Raw genomic sequence first — 24556 nt, forward strand, 5'->3', positions numbered from 1 at the left:
TGAAAATCAGCTGGAGGAGTGAGGGAGTGAGTGTGAAAATCAGCTGGAGGGGTGAGTGTGAAAATCAGCTGGAGGAGTGAGTGTGAAAATCAGCTGGAGGAGGAGCGAGGGAGTGAGTGTGAAAATCAGCTGGAGGAGTGAGGGAGTGAGTGTGAAAATCAGCTGGAGGAGGAGCGATGGAGTGAGTGTGAAGATCAGCTAGAGAAGGAGCGAGGGAGTGAGTGTGAAAATTAGCTGGAGGAGGAGTGAGGGAGTGAGTGTGAAAATCAGCTGGAGGAATGAGGGAGTGAGTGAAAGTCAGCTGGAGGAGGAGCAAGGGAGTGAGTGAAAATCAGCTGGAGGAGTGAGTGTGAAAATCAGCTGGAGGAGGAGCGAGGGAGTGACTGTGAAAATCAGCTGGAGGATTGAGTGTGAAAATCAGCTGGAGGAGGAAGAGTGAAAATCAGCTGGTGGAGGAGCGAGGGAGTGAGTGTGAAAATCAGCTGGAGGAGTGAGGGAGTGAGTGTGAAAATCAGCTGGAGGAGGAGCGAGGGAGCGAGTGAGTGTGAAAATTAGCCGGAGGAGGAGTGAGGGTGTGAAAATCAGCTGGTGGAGTGAGGGAGGGAGTGTGAAATCAGCTGGAGGAGGAGCGAGGGAGTGAGTGTGAAAATCAGCTGGAGGAGTGAGTGTGAAAATCAGCTGGAGGAGGAGCGAGGGAGTGAGTGTGAAAATCAGCTGGAGGATTGAGTGTGAAAATCAGCTGGAGGAGGAAGGGTGAAAATCAGCTGGTGGAGGAGCGAGGGAGTGAGTGAAAATCAGCTGGAGGAGTGAGGGAGTGAGTGTGAAAATCAGCTGGAGGAGGAGCGAGGGTGAAAATCAGCTGGAGGAGGAGCGAGGAAGTGAGTGTGAAAACTAGCTGGAGGAGGAGTGAGGGAGTGTGAAAATCAGCTGGAGGCGTGAGGGAGTGAGTGTGAAAATCAGCTGGAGGAGGAGCGAGGGAGTGAGTGTGAAAATCAGCTGGAGGAGTGAGTGTGAAAATCAGCTGGAGGAGTGAGTGAAAATCAGCTGGAGGAGTGAGTGTGAAAATCAGCTGGAGGAGGAAGGGTGAAAATCAGCTGGTGGATGAGCGAGGGAGTGAGTGTGAAAATCAGCTGGAGGAGGAGCGAGGGAATGAGTGTGAAGATCAGCTGGAGGAGGAGCGAGGGAGTGAGTGTGAAAACTAGCTGGAGGAGGAGTGAGGGAGTGAGAATCAGCTGGAGGGGTGAGGGAGTGAGTGTGAAAATCAGCTGGAGGAGTGAGTGAAAATCAGCTGGAGGAGTGAGTGAAAATCAGCTGGAGGAGGAAGGGTGAAAATCAGCTGGTGGAGGAGTGAGTGTGAAAATCAGCTGGAGGAGGAGCGAGGGAATGAGTGTGAAGATCAGCTGGAGGAGGAGCGAGGGAGTGAGTGTGAAAACTAGCTGGAGGAGGAGTGAGGGAGTGTGAAAATCAGCTGGAGGAGTGAGTGTGAAAATCAGCTAGAGGGGTGAGTGTGAAAATCAGCTGGAGGAGTGAGTGTGAAAATCAGCTGGAGGAGGAGCGAGGGAGTGAGTGTGAAAATCAGCTGGAGGAGTGAGTGTGAAAATCAGCTGGAGGAGGAAGAGTGAAATTCAGCTGGTGGAGGAGCGAGGGAGTGAGTGTGAAAATCAGCTGGAGGTGTGAGGGAGTGTGAAAATCAGCTGGAGGAGGAGCGAGGGAGTGAGTGAAGATCAGCTGGAGGAGGAGCAAGGGAGTGAGTGTGAAAACTAGCTGGAGGAGGAGTGAGGGAGTGAAAATCAGCTGGAGGGGTGAGGGAGTGAGTGTGAAAATCAGCTGGAGGAGTGAGTGTGAAAATCAGCTGGAGGAGGAAGAGTGAAAATCAGCTGGTGGAGGAGCGAGGCAGTGAGTGTGAAAATCGGAGGAGTGAGGGAGTGAGTGTGAAAATCAGCTGGAGGAGGAGCGAGGGAGTGAGTGTGAAAATCAGCTGGAGGAGTGAGTGTGAAAATCAGCTGGAGGAGGAGTGAGGGAGAGTGTGAAAATCAGCTGGAGGAGGAGCGAGGGAGTGAGTGTGAAAACTAGCTGGAGGAGGAGTGAGGGAGTGTGAAAATCAGCTGGAGGAGTGAGTGTGAAAATCAGCTAGAGGTGTGAGTGTGAAAATCAGCTGGAGGAGTGAGTGTGAAAATCAGCTGGAGGAGGAGCGAGGGAGTGAGTGTGAAAATCAGCTGGAGGAGTGAGTGTGAAAATCAGCTGGAGGAGGAAGAGTGAAAATCAGCTGGTGGAGGAGCGAGGGAGTGAGTGTGAAAATCAGCTGGAGGAGTGAGGGAGTGTGAAAATCAGCTGGAGGAGGAGCGAGCGAGTGAGTGAAGATCAGCTGGAGGAGGAGCAAGGGAGTGAGTGTGAAAACTAGCTGGAGGAGGAGTGAGGGAGTGAAAATCAGCTGGAGGGGTGAGGGAGTGAGTGTGAAAATCAGCTGGAGGAGTGAGTGTGAAAATCAGCTGGAGGAGGAAGAGTGAAAATCAGCTGGTGGAGGAGCGAGGCAGTGAGTGTGAAAATCGGAGGAGTGAGGGAGTGAGTGTGAAAATCAGCTGGAGGAGGAGCGAGGGAGTGAGTGTGAAAATCAGCTGGAGGAGTGAGTCTGAAAATCAGCTGGAGGAGGAAGAGTGAAAATCAGCTGGTGGAGGAGCGAGGGAGTGAGTGTGAAAATCAGCTGGAGGAGTGAGGGAGTGAGTGTGAAAATCAGCTGGAGGAGGAGCGAGGGAGTGAGTGTGAAGATCAGCTGGAGGAGGAGCGAGGGAGTGAGTGAAAATTAGCTGGAGGAGGAGTGAGGGAGTGAGTGTGAAAATCAGCTGGAGGAGTGAGGGAGTGAGTGAAAATCAGCTGGAGGGGGAGCGAGGGAGTGAGTGTGAAAATCAGCTGGATGAGTGAGTGTGAAAATCCGCTGGAGGAGGAAGAGTGAAAATCAGCTGGTGGAGGAGCGAGGGAGTTAGTGTGAAAATCAGCTGGAGGAGTGAGGGAGTGAGTGTGAAAATCAGCTGGAGGAGGAGCGATGGAGTGAGTGTGAAGATCAGCTGGAGAAGGAGCGAGGGAGTGAGTGTGAAAATTAACTGGAGGAGGAGTGAGGGAGTGAGTGTGAAAATCAGCTGGAGGAGTGAGGGAGTGAGTGAAAGTCAGCTGGAGGAGGAGCGAGGGAGTGAGTGAAAATCAGCTGGAGGAGTGAGTGTGAAAATCAGCTGGAGGAGGAGCGAGGGAGTGAGTGAAAATCAGCTGGAGGAGTGAGGGAGTGAGTGTGAAAATCAGCTGGAGGATGAGCGAGGGAGTGAGTGTGAAAATGAGCTGGAGGAAGAGTGAGGGGGTGAGTGTGAAAATCAGCTGGAGGAGTGAGGGAGTGAGTGTGAAAATCAGCTGGAGGAGGAGCGAGGGAGTGAGTGTGAAAATCAGCTGGAGGAGGAAGAGTGAAAATCAGCTGGCGGAGGAGCGAGGGAGTGAGTGTGAAAATCAGCTGGAGGAGTGAGGGAGTGAGTGTGAAAATCAGCTGGCGGAGGAGCGAGGGAGTGAGTGAAAATCAGCTGGAGGAGTGAGGGAGTGAGTGTGAAAATCAGCTGGAGGAGGAGCGAGGGAGTGAGTGTGAAAATCAGCTGGAGGGGTGAGTGAAAAACAGCTGGAGGAGTGAGTGTGAAAATCAGCTGTAGGAGGAGCGAGGGAGTGAGTGAAAATCAGATGGAGGAGTGAGTGTGAAAATCAGCTGGAGGAGAAAGAGTGAAAATCAGCTGGTGGAGGAGCGAGGGAGTGAGTGTGAAAATCAGCTGGAGGAGTGAGGGGGTGAGTGAAAATCAGCTGGAGGAGGAGCGAGTGAGTGTGAAAATTAGCTGCAGGAGGAGTGAGGGAGTGAGTGTGAAAATCGGAGGAGTGAGGGAGTGAGTGTGAAAATCAGCTGGAGGAGGAGCGAGGGAGTGAGTGTGAAAATCAGCTGGAGGAGTGAGTGTGAAAATCAGCTGGAGGAGGAGTGAGGGAGAGTGTGAAAATCAGCTGGAGGAGGAGCGAGGGAGTGAGTGTGAAAACTAGCTGGAGGAGGAGTGAGGGAGTGTGAAAATCAGCTGGAGGAGTGAGTGTGAAAATCAGCTAGAGGTGTGAGTGTGAAAATCAGCTGGAGGAGTGAGTGTGAAAATCAGCTGGAGGAGGAGCGAGGGAGTGAGTGTGAAAATCAGCTGGAGGAGTGAGTGTGAAAATCAGCTGGAGGAGGAAGAGTGAAAATCAGCTGGTGGAGGAGCGAGGGAGTGAGTGTGAAAATCAGCTGGAGGAGTGAGGGAGTGTGAAAATCAGCTGGAGGAGGAGCGAGCGAGTGAGTGAAGATCAGCTGGAGGAGGAGCAAGGGAGTGAGTGTGAAAACTAGCTGGAGGAGGAGTGAGGGAGTGAAAATCAGCTGGAGGGGTGAGGGAGTGAGTGTGAAAATCAGCTGGAGGAGTGAGTGTGAAAATCAGCTGGAGGAGGAAGAGTGAAAATCAGCTGGTGGAGGAGCGAGGCAGTGAGTGTGAAAATCGGAGGAGTGAGGGAGTGAGTGTGAAAATCAGCTGGAGGAGGAGCGAGGGAGTGAGTGTGAAAATCAGCTGGAGGAGTGAGTCTGAAAATCAGCTGGAGGAGGAAGAGTGAAAATCAGCTGGTGGAGGAGCGAGGGAGTGAGTGTGAAAATCAGCTGGAGGAGTGAGGGAGTGAGTGTGAAAATCAGCTGGAGGAGGAGCGAGGGAGTGAGTGTGAAGATCAGCTGGAGGAGGAGCGAGGGAGTGAGTGAAAATTAGCTGGAGGAGGAGTGAGGGAGTGAGTGTGAAAATCAGCTGGAGGAGTGAGGGAGTGAGTGAAAATCAGCTGGAGGGGGAGCGAGGGAGTGAGTGTGAAAATCAGCTGGATGAGTGAGTGTGAAAATCCGCTGGAGGAGGAAGAGTGAAAATCAGCTGGTGGAGGAGCGAGGGAGTTAGTGTGAAAATCAGCTGGAGGAGTGAGGGAGTGAGTGTGAAAATCAGCTGGAGGAGGAGCGATGGAGTGAGTGTGAAGATCAGCTGGAGAAGGAGCGAGGGAGTGAGTGTGAAAATTAACTGGAGGAGGAGTGAGGGAGTGAGTGTGAAAATCAGCTGGAGGAGTGAGGGAGTGAGTGAAAGTCAGCTGGAGGAGGAGCGAGGGAGTGAGTGAAAATCAGCTGGAGGAGTGAGTGTGAAAATCAGCTGGAGGAGGAGCGAGGGAGTGAGTGAAAATCAGCTGGAGGAGTGAGGGAGTGAGTGTGAAAATCAGCTGGAGGATGAGCGAGGGAGTGAGTGTGAAAATGAGCTGGAGGAAGAGTGAGGGGGTGAGTGTGAAAATCAGCTGGAGGAGTGAGGGAGTGAGTGTGAAAATCAGCTGGAGGAGGAGCGAGGGAGTGAGTGTGAAAATCAGCTGGAGGAGGAAGAGTGAAAATCAGCTGGCGGAGGAGCGAGGGAGAGTGTGAAAATCAGCTGGAGGAGTGAGGGAGTGAGTGTGAAAATCAGCTGGCGGAGGAGCGAGGGAGTGAGTGAAAATCAGCTGGAGGAGTGAGGGAGTGAGTGTGAAAATCAGCTGGAGGAGGAGCGAGGGAGTGAGTGTGAAAATCAGCTGGAGGGGTGAGTGAAAAACAGCTGGAGGAGTGAGTGTGAAAATCAGCTGTAGGAGGAGCGAGGGAGTGAGTGAAAATCAGATGGAGGAGTGAGTGTGAAAATCAGCTGGAGGAGAAAGAGTGAAAATCAGCTGGTGGAGGAGCGAGGGAGTGAGTGTGAAAATCAGCTGGAGGAGTGAGGGGGTGAGTGAAAATCAGCTGGAGGAGGAGCGAGTGAGTGTGAAAATTAGCTGCAGGAGGAGTGAGGGAGTGAGTGTGAAAATCAGCTGGTGGAGTGTGGGAGTGAGTGTGAAATCAGCTGGAGGAGGATCGAGGGAGTGAGTGTGAAAATCAGCTGGAGGAGTGAGTGTGAAAATCAGCTGGAGGAGTGAGTGTGAAAATCAGCTGGAGGAGGAGCGAGGGAGTGAGTGTGAAAACTAGCTGGAGGAGGAGTGAGGGAGTGTGAAAATCAGCTGGAGGAGTGAGGGAGTGAGTGTGAAAATCAGCTGGAGGGGTGAGTGTGAAAATCAGCTGGAGGAGTGAGTGTGAAAATCAGCTGGAGGAGGAACGAGGGAGTGAGTGTGAAAATCAGCTGGAGGAGTGAGGGAGTGAGTGTGAAAATCAGCTGGAGGAGGAGCGATGGAGTGAGTGTGAAGATCAGCTAGAGAAGGAGCGAGGGAGTGAGTGTGAAAATTAGCTGGAGGAGGAGTGAGGGAGTGAGTGTGAAAATCAGCTGGAGGAGTGAGGGAGTGAGTGAAAGTCAGCTGGAGGAGGAGCGAGGGAGTGAGTGAAAATCAGCTGGAGGAGTGAGTGTGAAAATCAGCAGGAGGAGGAGCGAGGGAGTGACTGTGAAAATCAGCTGGAGGATTGAGTGTGAAAATCAGCTGGAGGAGGAAGAGTGAAATTCAGCTGGTGGAGGAGCGAGGGAGTGAGTGTGAAAATCAGCTGGAGGAGTGAGGGAGTGAGTGTGAAAATCAGCTGGAGGAGGAGCGAGGGAGCGAGTGAGTGTGAAAATTAGCCGGAGGAGGAGTGAGGGTGTGAAAATCAGCTGGTGGAGTGAGGGAGGGAGTGTGAAATCAGCTGGAGGAGGAGCGAGGGAGTGAGTGTGAAAATCAGCTGGAGGAGTGAGTGTGAAAATCAGCTGGAGGAGGAGCGAGGGAGTGAGTGTGAAAATCAGCTGGAGGATTGAGTGTGAAAATCAGCTGGAGGAGGAAGGGTGAAAATCAGCTGGTGGAGGAGCGAGGGAGTGAGTGAAAATCAGCTGGAGGAGTGAGGGAGTGAGTGTGAAAATCAGCTGGAGGAGGAGCGAGGGTGAAAATCAGCTGGAGGAGGAGCGAGGAAGTGAGTGTGAAAACTAGCTGGAGGAGGAGTGAGGGAGTGTGAAAATCAGCTGGAGGCGTGAGGGAGTGAGTGTGAAAATCAGCTGGAGGAGGAGCGAGGGAGTGAGTGTGAAAATCAGCTGGAGGAGGAGCGAGGGACTGAGTGTGAAAATCAGCTGGAGGAGTGAGTGAAAATCAGCTGGAGGAGTGAGTGTGAAAATCAGCTGGAGGAGGAAGGGTGAAAATCAGCTGGTGGATGAGCGAGGGAGTGAGTGTGAAAATCAGCTGGAGGAGGAGCGAGGGAATGAGTGTGAAGATCAGCTGGAGGAGGAGCGAGGGAGTGAGTGTGAAAACTAGATGGAGGAGGAGTGAGGGAGTGAGAATCAGCTGGAGGGGTGAGGGAGTGAGTGTGAAAATCAGCTGGAGGAGTGAGTGAAAATCAGCTGGAGGAGTGAGTGAAAATCAGCTGGAGGAGGAAGGGTGAAAATCAGCTGGTGGAGGAGTGAGTGTGAAAATCAGCTGGAGGAGGAGCGAGGGAATGAGTGTGAAGATCAGCTGGAGGAGGAGCGAGGGAGTGAGTGTGAAAACTAGCTGGAGGAGGAGTGAGGGAGTGTGAAAATCAGCTGGAGGAGTGAGTGTGAAAATCAGCTAGAGGGGTGAGTGTGAAAATCAGCTGGAGGAGTGAGTGTGAAAATCAGCTGGAGGAGGAGCGAGGGAGTGAGTGTGAAAATCAGCTGGAGGAGTGAGTGTGAAAATCAGCTGGAGGAGGAAGAGTGAAAATCAGCTGGTGGAGGAGCGAGGGAGTGAGTGTGAAAATCAGCTGGAGGAGTGAGGGAGTGTGAAAATCAGCTGGACGAGGAGCAAGGGAGTGAGTGAAGATCAGCTGGAGGAGGAGCAAGGGAGTGAGTGTGAAAACTAGCTGGAGGAGGAGTGAGGGAGTGAAAATCAGCTGGAGGGGTGAGGGAGTGAGTGTGAAAATCAGCTGGAGGAGTGAGTGTGAAAATCAGCTGGAGGAGGAAGAGTGAAAATCAGCTGGTGGAGGAGCGAGGCAGTGAGTGTGAAAATCGGAGGAGTGAGGGAGTGAGTGTGAAAATCAGCTGGAGGAGGAGCGAGGGAGTGAGTGTGAAAATCAGCTGGAGGAGTGAGTGTGAAAATCAGCTGGAGGAGGAGTGAGGGAGAGTGTGAAAATCAGCTGGAGGAGGAGCGAGGGAGTGAGTGTGAAAACTAGCTGGAGGAGGAGTGAGGGAGTGTGAAAATCAGCTGGAGGAGTGAGTGTGAAAATCAGCTAGAGGTGTGAGTGTGAAAATCAGCTGGAGGAGTGAGTGTGAAAATCAGCTGGAGGAGGAAGAGTGAAAATCAGCTGGTGGAGGAGCGAGGGAGTGAGTGTGAAAATCCGCTGGAGGAGTGAGGGAGTGTGAAAATCAGCTGGAGGAGGAGCGAGGGATTGAGTGAAGATCAGCTGGAGGAGGAGCAAGGGAGTGAGTGTGAAAACTAGCTGGAGGAGGAGTGAGGGAGTGAAAATCAGCTGGAGGGGTGAGGGAGTGAGTGTGAAAATCAGCTGGAGGAGTGAGTGTGAAAATCAGCTGGAGGAGGAAGAGTGAAAATCAGCTGGTGGAGGAGCGAGGCAGTGAGTGTGAAAATCGGAGGAGTGAGGGAGTGAGTGTGAAAATCAGCTGGAGGAGGAGCGAGGGAGTGAGTGTGAAAATCAGCTGGAGGAGTGAGTCTGAAAATCAGCTGGAGGAGGAAGAGTGAAAATCAGCTGGTGGAGGAGCGAGGGAGTGAGTGTGAAAATCAGCTGGAGGAGTGAGGGAGTGAGTGTGAAAATCAGCTGGAGGAGGGGCGAGGGAGTGAGTGTGAAGATCAGCTGGAGGAGGAGCGAGGGAGTGAGTGAAAATTAGCTGGAGGAGGAGTGAGGGAGTGAGTGTGAAAATCAGCTGGAGGAGTGAGGGAGTGAGTGAAAATCAGCTGGAGGGGGGGCGAGGGAGTGAGTGTGAAAATCAGCTGGATGAGTGAGTGTGAAAATCCGCTGGAGGAGGAAGAGTGAAAATCAGCTGGTGGAGGAGCGAGGGAGTGAGTGTGAAAATCAGCTGGAGGAGTGAGGGAGTGAGTGTGAAAATCAGCTGGAGGAGGAGCGAGGGAGCGAGTGAGTGTGAAAATTAACTGGAGGAGGAGTGAGGGAGTGAGTGTGAAAATCAGCTGGTGGAGTGAGGGAGTGAGTGAGTGTGAAAATAGGCTGGAGGAGTGAGTGTGAAAATCAGCTGGAGGAGGAGCGAGGGAGTGAGTGTGAAAATCAGCTGGAGGAGTGAGTGTGAAAATCAACTGGAGGAGGAAGGGTGAAAATCAGCTGGTGGAGGAGCGAGGGAGTGAGTGTGAAAACTAGCTGGAGGAGGAGTGAGGGAGTGTGAAAATCAGCTGGAGGAGTGAGGGAGTGAGTGTGAAAATCAGCTGGAGGGGTGAGTGTGAAAATCAGCTTGAGGACTGAGTGTGAAAATCAGCTGGAGGAGGAGCGAGGGAGTTAGTGTGAAAATCAGCTGGAGGAGTGAGTGTGAAAATCAGCTGGAGGAGGAAGAGTGAAAATCAGCTGGTGGAGGAGCGAGGGAGTGAGTGTGAAAATCAGCTGGAGGAGTGAGGGAGTGAGTGTGAAAATCTGCTGGAGGAGGAGCGAGGGAGTGAGTGAGAAGATCAGCTGGAGGAGGAGCGAGGGAGTGAGTGTGAAAGTTAGCTGGAGGAGGAGTGAGGGAGTGAGTGTGAAAATCAGCTGGAGGAGTGAGGGAGTGAGTGTGAAAATCAGCTGGAGGAGGAGCGAGGGAGCGAGTGAGTGTGAAAATTAGCCGGAGGAGGAGTGAGGGTGTGAAAATCAGCTGGTGGAGTGAGGGAGGGAGTGTGAAATCAGCTGGAGGAGGAGCGAGGGAGTGAGTGTGAAAATCAGCTGGAGGAGTGAGTGTGAAAATCAGCTGGAGGAGGAGCGAGGGAGTGAGTGTGAAAATCAGCTGGAGGATTGAGTGTGAAAATCAGCTGGAGGAGGAAGGGTGAAAATCAGCTGGTGGAGGAGCGAGGGAGTGAGTGAAAATCAGCTGGAGGAGTGAGGGAGTGAGTGTGAAAATCAGCTGGAGGAGGAGCGAGGGTGAAAATCAGCTGGAGGAGGAGCGAGGAAGTGAGTGTGAAAACTAGCTGGAGGAGGAGTGAGGGAGTGTGAAAATCAGCTGGAGGCGTGAGGGAGTGAGTGTGAAAATCAGCTGGAGGAGGAGCGAGGGAGTGAGTGTGAAAATCAGCTGGAGGAGGAGCGAGGGACTGAGTGTGAAAATCAGCTGGAGGAGTGAGTGAAAATCAGCTGGAGGAGTGAGTGTGAAAATCAGCTGGAGGAGGAAGGGTGAAAATCAGCTGGTGGATGAGCGAGGGAGTGAGTGTGAAAATCAGCTGGAGGAGGAGCGAGGGAATGAGTGTGAAGATCAGCTGGAGGAGGAGCGAGGGAGTGAGTGTGAAAACTAGATGGAGGAGGAGTGAGGGAGTGAGAATCAGCTGGAGGGGTGAGGGAGTGAGTGTGAAAATCAGCTGGAGGAGTGAGTGAAAATCAGCTGGAGGAGTGAGTGAAAATCAGCTGGAGGAGGAAGGGTGAAAATCAGCTGGTGGAGGAGTGAGTGTGAAAATCAGCTGGAGGAGGAGCGAGGGAATGAGTGTGAAGATCAGCTGGAGGAGGAGCGAGGGAGTGAGTGTGAAAACTAGCTGGAGGAGGAGTGAGGGAGTGTGAAAATCAGCTGGAGGAGTGAGTGTGAAAATCAGCTAGAGGGGTGAGTGTGAAAATCAGCTGGAGGAGTGAGTGTGAAAATCAGCTGGAGGAGGAGCGAGGGAGTGAGTGTGAAAATCAGCTGGAGGAGTGAGTGTGAAAATCAGCTGGAGGAGGAAGAGTGAAAATCAGCTGGTGGAGGAGCGAGGGAGTGAGTGTGAAAATCAGCTGGAGGAGTGAGGGAGTGTGAAAATCAGCTGGACGAGGAGCAAGGGAGTGAGTGAAGATCAGCTGGAGGAGGAGCAAGGGAGTGAGTGTGAAAACTAGCTGGAGGAGGAGTGAGGGAGTGAAAATCAGCTGGAGGGGTGAGGGAGTGAGTGTGAAAATCAGCTGGAGGAGTGAGTGTGAAAATCAGCTGGAGGAGGAAGAGTGAAAATCAGCTGGTGGAGGAGCGAGGCAGTGAGTGTGAAAATCGGAGGAGTGAGGGAGTGAGTGTGAAAATCAGCTGGAGGAGGAGCGAGGGAGTGAGTGTGAAAATCAGCTGGAGGAGTGAGTGTGAAAATCAGCTGGAGGAGGAGTGAGGGAGAGTGTGAAAATCAGCTGGAGGAGGAGCGAGGGAGTGAGTGTGAAAACTAGCTGGAGGAGGAGTGAGGGAGTGTGAAAATCAGCTGGAGGAGTGAGTGTGAAAATCAGCTAGAGGTGTGAGTGTGAAAATCAGCTGGAGGAGTGAGTGTGAAAATCAGCTGGAGGAGGAAGAGTGAAAATCAGCTGGTGGAGGAGCGAGGGAGTGAGTGTGAAAATCCGCTGGAGGAGTGAGGGAGTGTGAAAATCAGCTGGAGGAGGAGCGAGGGATTGAGTGAAGATCAGCTGGAGGAGGAGCAAGGGAGTGAGTGTGAAAACTAGCTGGAGGAGGAGTGAGGGAGTGAAAATCAGCTGGAGGGGTGAGGGAGTGAGTGTGAAAATCAGCTGGAGGAGTGAGTGTGAAAATCAGCTGGAGGAGGAAGAGTGAAAATCAGCTGGTGGAGGAGCGAGGCAGTGAGTGTGAAAATCGGAGGAGTGAGGGAGTGAGTGTGAAAATCAGCTGGAGGAGGAGCGAGGGAGTGAGTGTGAAAATCAGCTGGAGGAGTGAGTCTGAAAATCAGCTGGAGGAGGAAGAGTGAAAATCAGCTGGTGGAGGAGCGAGGGAGTGAGTGTGAAAATCAGCTGGAGGAGTGAGGGAGTGAGTGTGAAAATCAGCTGGAGGAGGGGCGAGGGAGTGAGTGTGAAGATCAGCTGGAGGAGGAGCGAGGGAGTGAGTGAAAATTAGCTGGAGGAGGAGTGAGGGAGTGAGTGTGAAAATCAGCTGGAGGAGTGAGGGAGTGAGTGAAAATCAGCTGGAGGGGGGGCGAGGGAGTGAGTGTGAAAATCAGCTGGATGAGTGAGTGTGAAAATCCGCTGGAGGAGGAAGAGTGAAAATCAGCTGGTGGAGGAGCGAGGGAGTGAGTGTGAAAATCAGCTGGAGGAGTGAGGGAGTGAGTGTGAAAATCAGCTGGAGGAGGAGCGAGGGAGCGAGTGAGTGTGAAAATTAACTGGAGGAGGAGTGAGGGAGTGAGTGTGAAAATCAGCTGGTGGAGTGAGGGAGTGAGTGAGTGTGAAAATAGGCTGGAGGAGTGAGTGTGAAAATCAGCTGGAGGAGGAGCGAGGGAGTGAGTGTGAAAATCAGCTGGAGGAGTGAGTGTGAAAATCAACTGGAGGAGGAAGGGTGAAAATCAGCTGGTGGAGGAGCGAGGGAGTGAGTGTGAAAACTAGCTGGAGGAGGAGTGAGGGAGTGTGAAAATCAGCTGGAGGAGTGAGGGAGTGAGTGTGAAAATCAGCTGGAGGGGTGAGTGTGAAAATCAGCTTGAGGACTGAGTGTGAAAATCAGCTGGAGGAGGAGCGAGGGAGTTAGTGTGAAAATCAGCTGGAGGAGTGAGTGTGAAAATCAGCTGGAGGAGGAAGAGTGAAAATCAGCTGGTGGAGGAGCGAGGGAGTGAGTGTGAAAATCAGCTGGAGGAGTGAGGGAGTGAGTGTGAAAATCTGCTGGAGGAGGAGCGAGGGAGTGAGTGAGAAGATCAGCTGGAGGAGGAGCGAGGGAGTGAGTGTGAAAGTTAGCTGGAGGAGGAGTGAGGGACTGAGTGTGAAAATCAGCTGGAGGAGTGAGGGAGTGAGTGAAAATCAGCTGGAGGAGGGGCGAGGGAGTGAGTGTGAAAATCAGCTGGAGGAGTGAGTGTGAAAATCAGTTGGAGGAGGAAGAGTGAAAATCAGCTGGTGGAGGAGCGAGGGAGTGAAAATCAGCTGGAGGAGTGAGGGAGTGAGTGTGAAAATCAGCTGGAGGAGGAGCGAGGGAGCGAGTGAGTGTGAAAAGTAGCTGGAGGAGGAGTGAGGGAGTGAGTGTGAAAATCAGCTGGTGGAGTGAGGGAGTGAGTGTGAAATCAGCTGGAGGAGGAGCGAGGGTGTGAGTGTGAAAATCAGCTGGAGGTGTGAGTGTGAAAATCAGCTGGAGGAGTGAGTGTGAAAATCAGCTGGAGGAGGAGCGAGGGTGTGAGTGTGAAAATCAGCTGGAGGAGTGAGTGTGAAAATCAGCTGGAGGAGGAAGGGTGAAAATCAGCTGGTGGAAGAGCGAGGGAGTGAGTGTGAAAATCAGCTGGAGGAGTGAGGGAGTGAGTGTCAAAATCAGCTGGAGGAGGAGCGAGGGAGTGAGTGTGAAAACTAGCTGGAGGAGGAGTGAGGGAGTGTGAAAATTAGCTGGAGGAGTGAGGGAGTGTGTGTGAAAATCAGCTGGAGGAGGAGCGAGGGAGTGAGTGTGAAAATCAGCTGGAGGAGGAGCGAGGGAGTGAGTGTGAAAACTAGCTGGAGGAGGAGTGAGGGAGTGTGAAAATCAGCTGGAGGCGTGAGGGAGTGAGTGTGAAAATCGGCTGGAGGAGGAGCGAGGGAGGGAGTGTGAAAATCAGCTGGAGGAGGAGCGAGGGAGTGAGTGTGAAAATCAGCTGGAGGAGTGAGTGTGAAAATCAGCTGGAGGAGTTAGAGTGAAAATCAGCTGGTGGAGGAGTGAGGGAGTGAGTGTGAAAATCAGCTGGAGGAGGAGCGAGGGAATGAGTGTGAAGATCAGCTGGAGGAGGAGCGAGGGAGTGAGTGTGAAAATCAGCTGGAGGAGGAGCGAGGGAGTGAGTATGAAAATCAGCTGGAGGAGTGAGTGTGAAAATCAGCTGGAGGAGGAAGGGTGAAAATCAGCTGGTGGAGGAGCGAGGGAGTGAGTGTGAAAATCAGCTGGGGGAGTGAGTGTGAAAATCAGCTGGAGGAGGAGCGAGGGAGCGAGTGAGTGTGAAAATTAGCTGGAGGAGTGAGGGAGTGAGTGTGAAAATCAGCTGGAGGAGGAGCGAGGGAGTGAGTGTGAAAATCAGCTGGAGGAGTGAGTGTGAAAATCAGCTGGAGGAGTGAGTGTGAAAATCAGCTGGAGGAGGAGTGAGGGAGTGAGTGTGAAAATCAGCTGGAGGAGTGAGTGTGAAAATCAGCTGGAGGAGGAAGGGTGAAAATCAGCTGGTGGAGGAGCAAGGGAGTGAGTGAAAATCAGCTGAAGGAGTGCTCGAGCGAGTGTGAAAATCAGCTGGAGGAGGAGCGAGGGAGTGAGTGTGAAAATCAGCTGGAGGAGTGAGGGAGTGAGTGAAAATCAGCTGGAGGAGGAGCGAGGGAGTGAGTGTGAAAATCAGCTGGAGGAGTGAGGGAGTGAGTGAAAATCAGCTGGAGGAGTGAGGGAGTGAGTGTGAAAATCAGCTGGAGGAGGAGTGAGTGTGAAAATCAGCTGGAGGAGTGAGTGTGAAAATCAGCTGGAGGAGTGAGTGTGAAAATCAGCTGGAGGAGGAGTGAGGGAGTGAGTGTGAAAATCAGTTGGAGGAGTGAGTGTGAAAATCAGCTGGAGGAGGAAGGGTGAAAATCAGCTGGTGGAGGAGCAAGGGAGTGAGTGAAAATCAGCTGGAGGAGTGAGGGAGCGAGTGTGAAAATCAGCTGGAGGAGGAGCGAGGGAGTGAGTGTGAAAATCAGCTGGAGGAGTGAGGGAGTGAGTGAAAATCAGCTGGAGGAGGAGCGAGGGAGTGAGTGAAAATCAGCTGGAGGAGTGAGGGAGTGAGTGAAAATCAGCTGGAGGAGTGAGTGAAAATCAGCTGGAGGAGTGAGTGAAAATCAGCTGGAGGAGGAGCGATGGAGTGAGTGTGAAAATCAGCTGGAGGAGTGAGGGAGTGAGTGTGAAAATCAGCTGGAGGAGTGAGGGAGTGAGTGTGAAAATCAGCTGGAGGAGGAGCGATGGAGTGTGAAAATCAGCTGGAGGAGGATCGAGGGAGTGAGTGTGAAAATTAGCTGGAGGAGGAGTGCGGGAGTGAGTGTGAACATCAGCTGGAGGAGTGAGTGAAAATAAGCTGGAGGAGTGAGTGTGAAAATCAGCTGGAGGAGGAGCAAGGGAGTGAGTGTGAACATCAGCTGGAGGAGTGAGTGTGAAAATCAGCTGGAGGAGGAAGAGTGAAAATCAGCTGGTGGAGGAGCGAGGGAGTGAGTGAAAATCAGCTGGAGGGGTGAGTGATGGAGTGCGTGTGAAAATCAGGTGGAGGAGGAGTGGGGGAGGGAGTGAGTGTGAAAATCAGCTGGAGGAGGAGTGAGGCAGTGAGTGTGAAAATCAGCTGCAGTCGGAGTGAGGGAGTGAGTGTGAAAATCTGCTGTGGGAGGAGTGAGTGAGTGAGTGTGAATATCTGCTGGAGGAGGAGTGAGAGAGTGAGTGTGAAAATCAGCTGGAGGAGGAGTGAGGGAGTGAGTGTGAAAATCAGCTGGAAGAGGAGTGAGGGAGTGAGTGAAAATCTGCTGGAGGAGGAGTGGGGAAGTGAGTGAAAATGAGCTGGAGGAGGAGTGAGAGAGTGAGTGTGAAAATCTGCTGGAGGAGGAGTGGGGGAGTGAGTGAGTGTGAAAATCAGCTGGAGGAGGAGTGAGGGAGTGAGTGAAAATCTGCTGGAGGAGGAGTGGGGAAGTGAGTGAAAATGAGCTGGAGGAGGAGTGAGAGAGTGAGTGTGAAAATCTGCTGTGGGAGGAGTGAGTGAGTGTGAATATCTGCTGGAGGAGGAGTGAGAGAGTGAGTGTGAAAATCAGCTGGAGGAGGAGTGAGGGAGTGAGTGTGAAAATCAGCTGGAAGAGGAGTGAGGGAGTGAGTGAAAATCTGCTGGAGGAGGAGTGGGGAAGTGAGTGAAAATGAGCTGGAGGAGGAGTGAGAGAGTGAGTGTGAAAATCTGCTGGAGGAGGAGTGGGGGAGTGAGGGAGTGTGAAAATCAGCTGGAGGAGGAGTGAATGTGAAAATCAGCTGGAGGAGCAGTGAGCGAGTGAGTGTGAAAATTAGTTGATAGAGGAGTGAGCGAGTGTGAAAATGAGCTGGAGGGGTGAGTGATGGAGTGAGTGTGAAAATCAGGTGGAGGAGGAGTGGGGGAGTGAGGGAGTGTGAAAATCAGCTGGAGGAGGAGTGAATGTCAAAATCAGCTGGAGGAGCAGTGAGCGTGAAAATGAGTTGATAGAGGAGTGAGCGAGTGTGAAAATGAGCTGGAGGGGTGAGTGATGGAGTGAGTGTGAAAATCAGGTGGAGGAGGAGTGGGAGAGTGAGTGAGTGTGAAAATCAGCTGGAGGAGGAGTGAGGCAGTGAGTGTGAAAATCAGCTGCAGTAGGAGTGAGGGAGTGAGTGTGAAAATCAGCTGTGGGAGGAGTGAGTGAGTGAGTGTGAATATCTGCTGGAGGAGGAGTGAGAGAGTGAGTGTGAAAATCAGCTGGAGGATGAGTGAGGGAGTGAGTGTGAAAATCAGCTGGAAGAGGAGTGAGGGAGTGAGTGAAAATGAGCTAGAGGAGGAGTGAGAGAGTGAGTGTGAAAATCTGCTGGAGGAGGAGTGGGGGAGTGAGTGAGTGTGAAAATCAGCTGGAGGAGGAGTGAGGGAGTGAGTATGAAAATCAGCTAGAGGAGGAGTGGGGGAGTGAGGGAGTGTGAAAATCAGCTGGAGGAGGAGTGAATGTGAAAATCAGCTGGAGGAGCAGTGAGCGAGTGAGTGTGAAAATTAGTTGATAGAGGAGTGAGCGAGTGTGAAAATGAGCTGGAGGGGTGAGTGATGGAGTGAGTGTGAAAATCAGGTGGAGGAGGAGTGGGGGAGTGAGGGAGTGTGAAAATCAGCTGGAGGAGGAGTGAATGTGAAAATCAGCTGGAGGAGGAAGAGTGAAAATCAGCTGGTGGAGGAGCGATGGAGTGAGTGTGAAAATCAGCTGGAGGAGTGAGGGAGTGAGTGTGAAAATCAGCTGGAGGAGTGAGGGAGTGTGTGTGAAAATCAGCTGGAGGAGGAGCGATGGAGTGAGTGTGAAAATCAGCTGGAGGAGTGAGGGAGTGAGTGTGAAAATCAGCTGGAGGAGGAGCGAGGGAGTGAGTGTGAAAATTAGCTGGAGGAGGAGTGAGGGAGTGAGTGTGAACATCAGCTGGAGGAGTGAGTGTGAAAATAAGCTGGAGGAGTGAGTGTGAAAATCAGCTGGAGGAGGAGCAAGGGAGTGAGTGTGAACATCAGCTGGAGGAGTGAGTGTGAAAATCAGCTGGAGGAGGAAGAGTGAAAATCAGCTGGTGGAGGAGCGAGGGAGTGAGTGAGTGTGAAAATGAGTTGATAGAGGAGTGAGCGAGTGTGAAAATGAGCTGGAGGGGTGAGTGATGGAGTGAGTGTGAAAATCAGGTGGAGGAGGAGTGGGGGAGTGAGTGTGAAAATCAGCTGGAGGAGGAGTGAGGCAGTGAGTGTGAAAATCAGCTGCAGTAGGAGTGAGGGAGTGAGTGTGAAAATCTGCTGTGGGAGGAGTGAGTGAGTGAGTGTGAATATCTGCTGGAGGAGGAGTGAGAGAGTGAGTGTGAAAATCCACTGGAGGAGGAGTGAGGGAGTGAGTGTGAAAATCAGCTGGAAGAGGAGTGAGGGAGTGAGTGAAAATCTGCTGGAGGAGGAGTGGGGAAGTGAGTGAAAATGAGCTGGAGGAGGAGTGAGAGAGTGAGTGTGAAAATCTGCTGGAGGAGGAGTGGGGGAGTGAGTGAGTGTGAAAATCAGCTGGAGGAGGAGTGAGGGAGTGAGTGTGAACATCAGCTGGAGGAGTGAGTGTGAAAATAAGCTGGAGGAGTGAGTGTGAAAATCAGCTGGAGGAGGAGCAAGGGAGTGAGTGTGAACATCAGCTGGAGGAGTGAGTGTGAAAATCAGCTGGAGGAGGAAGAGTGAAAATCAGCTGGTGGAGGAGCGAGGGAGTGAGTGAGTGTGAAAATTAGTTGATAGAGGAGTGAGCGAGTGTGAAAATGAGCTGGAGGGGTGAGTGATGGAGTGAGTGTGAAAATCAGGTGGAGGAGGAGTGGGGGAGTGAGTGAGTGTGAAAATCAGCTGGAGGAGGAGTGAGGCAGTGAGTGTGAAAATCAGCTGCAGTAGGAGTGAGGGAGTGAGTGTGAAAATCTGCTGTGGGAGGAGTGAGTGAGTGAGTGTGAATATCTGCTGGAGGAGGAGTGAGAGAGTGAGTGTGAAAATCCACTGGAGGAGGAGTGAGGGAGTGAGTGTGAAAATCAGCTGGAAGAGGAGTGAGGGAGTGAGTGAAAATCTGCTGGAGGAGGAGTGGGGAAGTGAGTGAAAATGAGCTGGAGGAGGAGTGAGAGAGTGAGTGTGAAAATCTGCTGGAGGAGGAGTGAGGGAGTGAGTGTGAAAATGAGCTGGAGGAGGAGTGAGAGAGTGAGTGTGAAAATCTGCTGGAGGAGGAGTGGGGGAGTGAGTGAGTGTGAAAATCAGCTGGAGGAGGAGTGAGGGAGTGAGTGTGAAAATCAGCTAGAGGAGGAGTGGGGGAGTGAGGGAGTGTGAAAATCAGCTGGAGGAGGAGTGAATGTGAAAATCAGCTGGAGGAGCAGTGAGCGAGTGAGTGTGAAAATTAGTTGATAGAGGAGTGAGCGAGTGTGAAAATGAGCTGGAGGGGTGAGTGATGGAGTGAGTGTTTAAATCATGTGGAGGAGGAGTGGGGGAGTGAGGGAGTGTGAAAATCAGCTGGAGGAGAAGTGAATGTGAAAATCAGCTGTTGGAGCAGTGAGCGTGAAAATGAGTTGATAGAGGAGTGAGCGAGTGTGAAAATGAGCTGGAGGGGTGAGTGATGGAGTGAGTGTGAAAATCAGGTGGAGGAGGAGTGGGGGAGTGAGTGAGTGTGAAAATCAGCTGGAGGAGGAGTGAGACAGTGAGTGTGAAAATCAGCTGGAGGGGTGAGTGATGGAGTGAGTGTGAAAATCAGGTGGAGGAGGAGTGGGGGAGTGAGTGAGTGTGAAAATCAGCTGGAGGAGGAGTGAGGCAGTGAGTGTGAAAATCAGCTGCAGTAGGAGTGAGGGAGTGAGTGTGAAAATCAGCTGTGGGAGGAGTGAGTGTGAAAATCTGCTGGAGGAGGAGTGAGAGTGAGTGAAAATCAGCTGGAGGATGAGTGGGGGAGTGAGTGAAAATCTGCTGGAGGAGGAGTGGGGGAGTGAGTGAAAATCAGCTGGAGGAGGAGTGGGGGAGTGAGTGAGTGTGAAAATCAGCTGGAGGAGGAGTGAGGGAGTGAGTGTGAAAATCAGCTAGAGGAGGAGTGGGGGAGTAAGTGAGTGTGAAAATCAGCTGGAGAAGGAGTGAGGAAGTGAGTGAAAATCAGCTGGAGAAGCGAGGGAGTGAGTGTGAAAATCAGCTGGAGGAGCAGTGAGGGAGTGAGTGTGAAAATCAGCTGGAGGAGTGAGGGAGTGAGTGAATATCAGCTGGAGGAGGAGTGAGGGAGTGAGTGAATATCAGCTGGGGGAGGGAGTGAGGGAGTGTGTTCCCCTCTCCCTTCCCCCCACTTTCCTCCTGTCTCTCTCTCTGCCTCTCTCTGTCTCTCTCTCTGTTTCTCTCTGTCTCTCGCTCTCTGTCTCTTCGTCTCTCTCTCTCTGTCTCTCACTGTTTCTCTCTCTCCATCCGTCTCTCTCTCTCTCCCTCTCCGTCTCTCTCCCTCTCCGTCTCTCTCCCTCTCCGTCTCTCTCTCTCTCCGTCTCTCTCCTCCGTCTCTCTCTCCGTCTCTCTCTCCGTCTCTCTCTCCGTCTCTCTCTCCGTCTCTCTCTCCGTCTCTCTCCCTGACTGTTTCTCTGTCTGTCCCTCTCACCCTCTGTCTCTGTCTCTCTCTCTCTCTCTCTCCGTCTATCTCTCTCTCTCTGTCTCTCTCCCTCTGTCTCTCTCTCTCTCTCTGTCTCTCTCTCTCTGTCCCTCTCACCCTCTGTCTCTGTCTCTCTCTCTGTCTCGTTCACCGTCTCTCTCTCCGTCTATCTCTTTCCCTCTGCCTCTCTTACCGTCTCTCTCTCTCCATCTGTCTCTCTCTCTGTGTCTCTCTCTCGGTTTCTCTCTCTCTGTCTCTCTCGGTCTCTCTCTCTGTCTCTCACTGTTTCTCTCTCTCCATCTCTCTCTCCATCTCTCTCTCCATCTCCCTCTCTCCCTCTGTCTCTCTCCCTCTCCGTCTCTCTCTCCGTCTCTGTCTCTGTTTCTCTCTCTGTCTTTCTCTGTCTGTCCCTCTCACCCTCTCTCTCTCTGTCTCTCACCGTCTCTCTCTCTCTCTGTCTGTCTCTCTCTCTGTCTCTCTCTCTCCGTCTATCTCTCTCCCTCTCCCTCTCTCTCTCTCTGTCACTGGGGGGATGGGGACTGGTGATGTTGGACGAAGTCAGTGTTTGGAACCTTAAGAGGTTGCGGCGAGCTTTCCACCTTAACAATGCGAGTGGCAGAGGCAGCAGCTGTTGTGTGTGTGTGAGAGTCAGTGCTGTACAGGGTGCTGAGCTGTCACTATGTGCATCTCTGCAGTCTGGAGCATCCTGTAGCCTGGCCTGTGTGCATCCCTGAGTCAGAGCGTCCGCTTTGAATAATTCTCTCCCCCTCTCTCCCCTTCTCTCTCTCTCTCTCACACCCACCTCCCTCCCTCCATCCCTCCCTCCTCATGGCGTTTTCACTGACAGAGATGCTGAGTGAGTTAGCGCTCGGATGCCTGCTGTTCCCTGGTCTGTTTACCCTCAGTAAGAGATGTCTGAAGAAGCTGCCACTCAGTGGCTGGGGAGAGTCCGACGCGGTCATTGTCTCGACCAGGTGAGTCTGTCCCCGTAAATCTGGGCCGGAGAGAGACAGAGAGAGAGAGAGAGGGGGGGGGGAAATCTGGGCCGGAGAGAGAGAGAGAGAGAGAGAGAGGGGGGGGGGGAAATCTGGGCCGGAGAGAGACAGAGAGAGAGAGAGAGAGGGGGGGGGGAAATCTGGGCCGGAGAGAGAGAGAGGGGGGGGGAAATCTGGGCCGGAGAGAGACAGAGAGAGAGAGAGAGGGGGGGGGGAAATCTGGGCCGGAGAGAGACAGAGAGAGAGAGAGAGGGGGGGGGAAATCTGGGCCGGAGAGAGACAGAGAGAGAGAGAGAGGGGGGGGGAAATCTGGGCCGGAGAGAGACAGAGAGAGAGAGAGAGGGGGGGGGGAAATCTGGGCCGGAGAGAGACAGAGAGAGAGAGAGAGGGGGGGGGGAAATCTGGGCCGGAGAGAGAGAGAGAGAGAGAGAGGGGGGGGGAAATCTGGGCCGGAGAGAGAGAGAGAGAGAGAGGGGGGAATCTGGGCCGGAGAGAGACAGAGAGAGAGAGGGGGGGGAAATCTGGGCCGGAGAGAGACAGAGAGAGAGAGGGGGGAATCTGGGCCGGAGAGAGACAGAGAGAGAGAGGGGGGAATCTGGGCCGGAGAGAGAGAGAGAGAGAGAGGGGGAATCTGGGCCGGAGAGAGAGAGAGAGAGAGGGGGGGAATCTGGGCCGGAGAGAGAGAGAGGGAGGGGGGTATCTGGGCCGGAGAGAGAGAGAGAGGGAGGGGGGAATCTGGGCCGGAGAGAGAGAGAGAGAGAGGGGGGGGAAATCTGGGCCGGAGAGAGAGAGAGAGAGGGGGGGGGGAATCTGGGCCGGAGAGAGAGAGAGAGAGAGAGGGGAGAATCTGGGCCGGAGAGAGAGAGAGAGAGAGGGGGAATCTGGGCCGGAGAGAGAGAGAGAGGGAGGGGGGAATCTGGGCCGGAGAGAGACAGAGAGAGAGAGGGGGGGGAAATCTGGGCCGGAGAGAGAGAGAGAGAGAGGGGGAATCTGGGCCGGAGAGAGACAGAGAGAGAGAGGGGGGAATCTGGGCCGGAGAGAGAGAGAGAGAGACGGGAATCTGGGCCGGAGAGAGAGAGAGAGGGAGGGGGAATCTGGGCCGGAGAGGGAGGGGGGAATCTGGGCCAGAGAGAGAGAGAGAGGGAGGGGGGAATCTGGGCCGGAGAGAGACAGAGAGAGAGAGGGGGGAATCTGGGCCGGAGAGAGAGAGAGAGAGAGGGGGAATCTGGGCCGGAGAGAGAGAGAGAGGGAGGGGGGAATCTGGGCCGGAGAGAGAGAGAGAGGGAGGGGGGAATCTGGGCCAGAGAGAGAGAGAGAGGGAGGGGGGAATCTGGGCCGGAGAGAGAGAGAGAGAGAGAGGGGGGAATCTGGGCCGGAGAGAGAGAGAGAGAGAGGGGGAATCTGGGCCGGAGAGAGAGAGAGAGGGAGGGGGGAATCTGGGCCGGAGAGAGACAGAGAGAGAGAGGGGGGGAAATCTGGGCCGGAGAGAGACAGAGAGAGAGAGGGGGGAATCTGGGCCGGAGAGAGAGAGAGAGAGGGGGGGAATCTGGGCCGGAGAGAGACAGAGAGAGAGAGGGGGGAATCTGGGCCGGAGAGAGAGAGAGAGAGAGGGGGAATCTGGGCCGGAGAGAGAGAGAGAGGGAGGGGGGAATCTGGGCCGGAGAGAGAGAGAGAGGGAGGGGGGAATCTGGGCCAGAGAGAGAGAGAGAGGGAGGGGGGAATCTGGGCCGGAGAGAGAGAGAGAGAGAGAGGGGGAATCTGGGCCGGAGAGAGAGAGAGAGAGAGAGAGGGGGAATCTGGGCCGGAGAGAGAGAGAGAGGGAGGGGGGAATCTGGGCCGGAGAGAGAGAGAGAGGGAGGGGGGAATCTGGGCCAGAGAGAGAGAGAGAGGGAGGGGGAATCTGGGCCGGAGAGAGAGAGAGAGGGGGAATCTGGGCCGGAGAGAGAGAGAGAGAGAGGGGGAATCTGGGCCGGAGAGAGAGAGAGAGGGAGGGGGGAATCTGGGCCGGAGAGAGAGAGAGAGAGAGAGAGAGAGAGGGGGAATCTGGGCCGGAGAGAGAGAGAGAGAGAGGGGGAATCTGGGCCGGAGAGAGAGAGAGGGAGGGGGGTATCTGGGCCGGAGAGAGAGAGAGAGGGAGGGGGGAATCTGGGCCAGAGAGAGAGAGAGAGGGAGGGGGGAATCTGGGCCGGAGAGAGAGAGAGAGAGAGGGGGGGAATCTGGGCCGGAGAGAGAGAGAGAGAGGGGGAATCTGGGCCGGAGAGAGAGAGAGGGGGAATCTGGGCCGGAGAGAGAGAGGGGGAATCTGGGCCGGAGAGAGAGAGAGAGAGGGGGAATCTGGGCCGGAGAGAGAGAGAGAGAGAGGGAGGGGGGAATCTGGGCCAGAGAGAGAGAGAGGGAGGGGGGAATCTGGGCCGGAGAGAGAGAGAGAGAGGGAGGGGGGAATCTGGGCCGGAGAGAGAGAGGGAGGGGGGAATCTAGGCCGGAGAGAGAGAGAGAGAGAAAGAGAGAGAGAGAGGGGGAATCTGGGCCGGAGAGAGAGAGAGAGAGGGGAATCTGGGCCGGAGAGAGAGAGAGAGAGAGAGGGGGGAATCTGGGCCGGAGAGAGAGAGAGAGGGAGGGGGGAATCTGGGCCGGAGCGAAAGAGAGAGAGAGAGAGAGAGAGAGGGAATCTGGGCCGGCGAGAGAGAGAGAGAGAGAGAGGGGGGGGGGGGGGGGGGGTGAATCTGGGCCGGAGAAAGAGAGAGAGAGAGGGGGAATCTGGGCCGGAGAGAGAGAGAGGGAGGGGGGGAATCTGGGCCGGAGAGAGAGAGGGAGGGGGGGAACCTGGGCCGGAGAGAGAGAGAGGGGGTGAAATCTGGGCCGGAGAGAGAGAAAGAGAGAGAGAGAGGGTGAATCTGGGCTGGAGAGAGAGAGAAAGAGAGAGAGAGAGGGGGAATCTGGGCCGGAGAGAGAGAGGGAGGGGGGAAATCTGGGCCGGAGAGAGAGAGAGGGGGTGAAATCTGGGCCGGAGAGAGAGAAAGAGAGAGAGAGAGGGGGAATCTGGGCCAGAGAGAGAGAGAGAGCGAGGGGGGGGAATCTGGGCCGGAGAGAGAAAGAGAGAGAGAGAGAGGGGGGGGAATCTGGGCCGGAGAGAGAGAGAGAGAGGGGGAATCTGGGCCGGAGAGAGAAAGAGAGAGAGAGAGGGGGGGGGGGGGAATCTGGGCCGGAGAGAGAGAGAGAGAGAGAGGGGTGGGAAATCTGGGCCGGAGAGAGAGAGAGAGAGAGAGGGGGGGGAAATCTGGGCCGGAGAGAGAGAGAGAGAGGGGGGGAATCTGAGCCGGAGAGAGAGTGAGAGAAAGAGGGAGGGGGGAATCTGGGCCAGAGAGAGAGATAGAGAGAGCGAGAGAGAGGGGGGGAAATCTGGGCCGGAGAGAGAGAGAGGGGGAATCTGGGCCGGAGAGAGAGAGAGGGGGAATCTGAGCCGGAGAGAGAGAGAGAGGGGGGGGAATCTGGGCCGGAGAGAGAGAGAGAGAGAGAGGGGCGAAATCTGGGCCGGAGAGAGGGGGGGGGGGATCTGGGCCGGAGAGAGGGGGGGGGGGGACTCTGGGCCGGAGAGAGGGGGCGGGGGGGACGGGACTCTGGGCCGGAGAGAGAGGGTGGGGGGGGGATCTGGGTCGGAGAGAGGGGGCGGGGGGTCGGGGGACTCTGGGCCGGAGAGAGGGGGTGGGGGGGGGGACTCTGGGCCGGAGAGAGGGGGTGGGGCGGGGGGAGGACTCTGGGC

At 54.2% G+C, this 24556-nt stretch overlaps 1 protein-coding gene across 1 annotated transcript in view; it reads left to right on the plus strand.

The window, feature by feature from the left end:
- Positions 1-19648: 19648 nt before the first annotated feature.
- The window catches only part of LOC140406605 (ceramide synthase-like), a gene marked incomplete at its 3' end in the record, with an annotated part of 71918 nt that continues 67010 nt past the window's right edge, over positions 19649-24556 (plus strand). Inside the window, exon 1 of the mRNA XM_072494602.1 lies at positions 19649-20775. Within this exon, the coding sequence (XP_072350703.1) occupies positions 20630-20775 (146 nt within the window). The remainder of the gene's footprint in view (positions 20776-24556) is intronic.

Source organism: Scyliorhinus torazame, unplaced genomic scaffold (assembly GCF_047496885.1).
Source record: "Scyliorhinus torazame isolate Kashiwa2021f unplaced genomic scaffold, sScyTor2.1 scaffold_705, whole genome shotgun sequence".
Taxonomy (NCBI): Eukaryota; Metazoa; Chordata; class Chondrichthyes; order Carcharhiniformes; family Scyliorhinidae; genus Scyliorhinus; species Scyliorhinus torazame.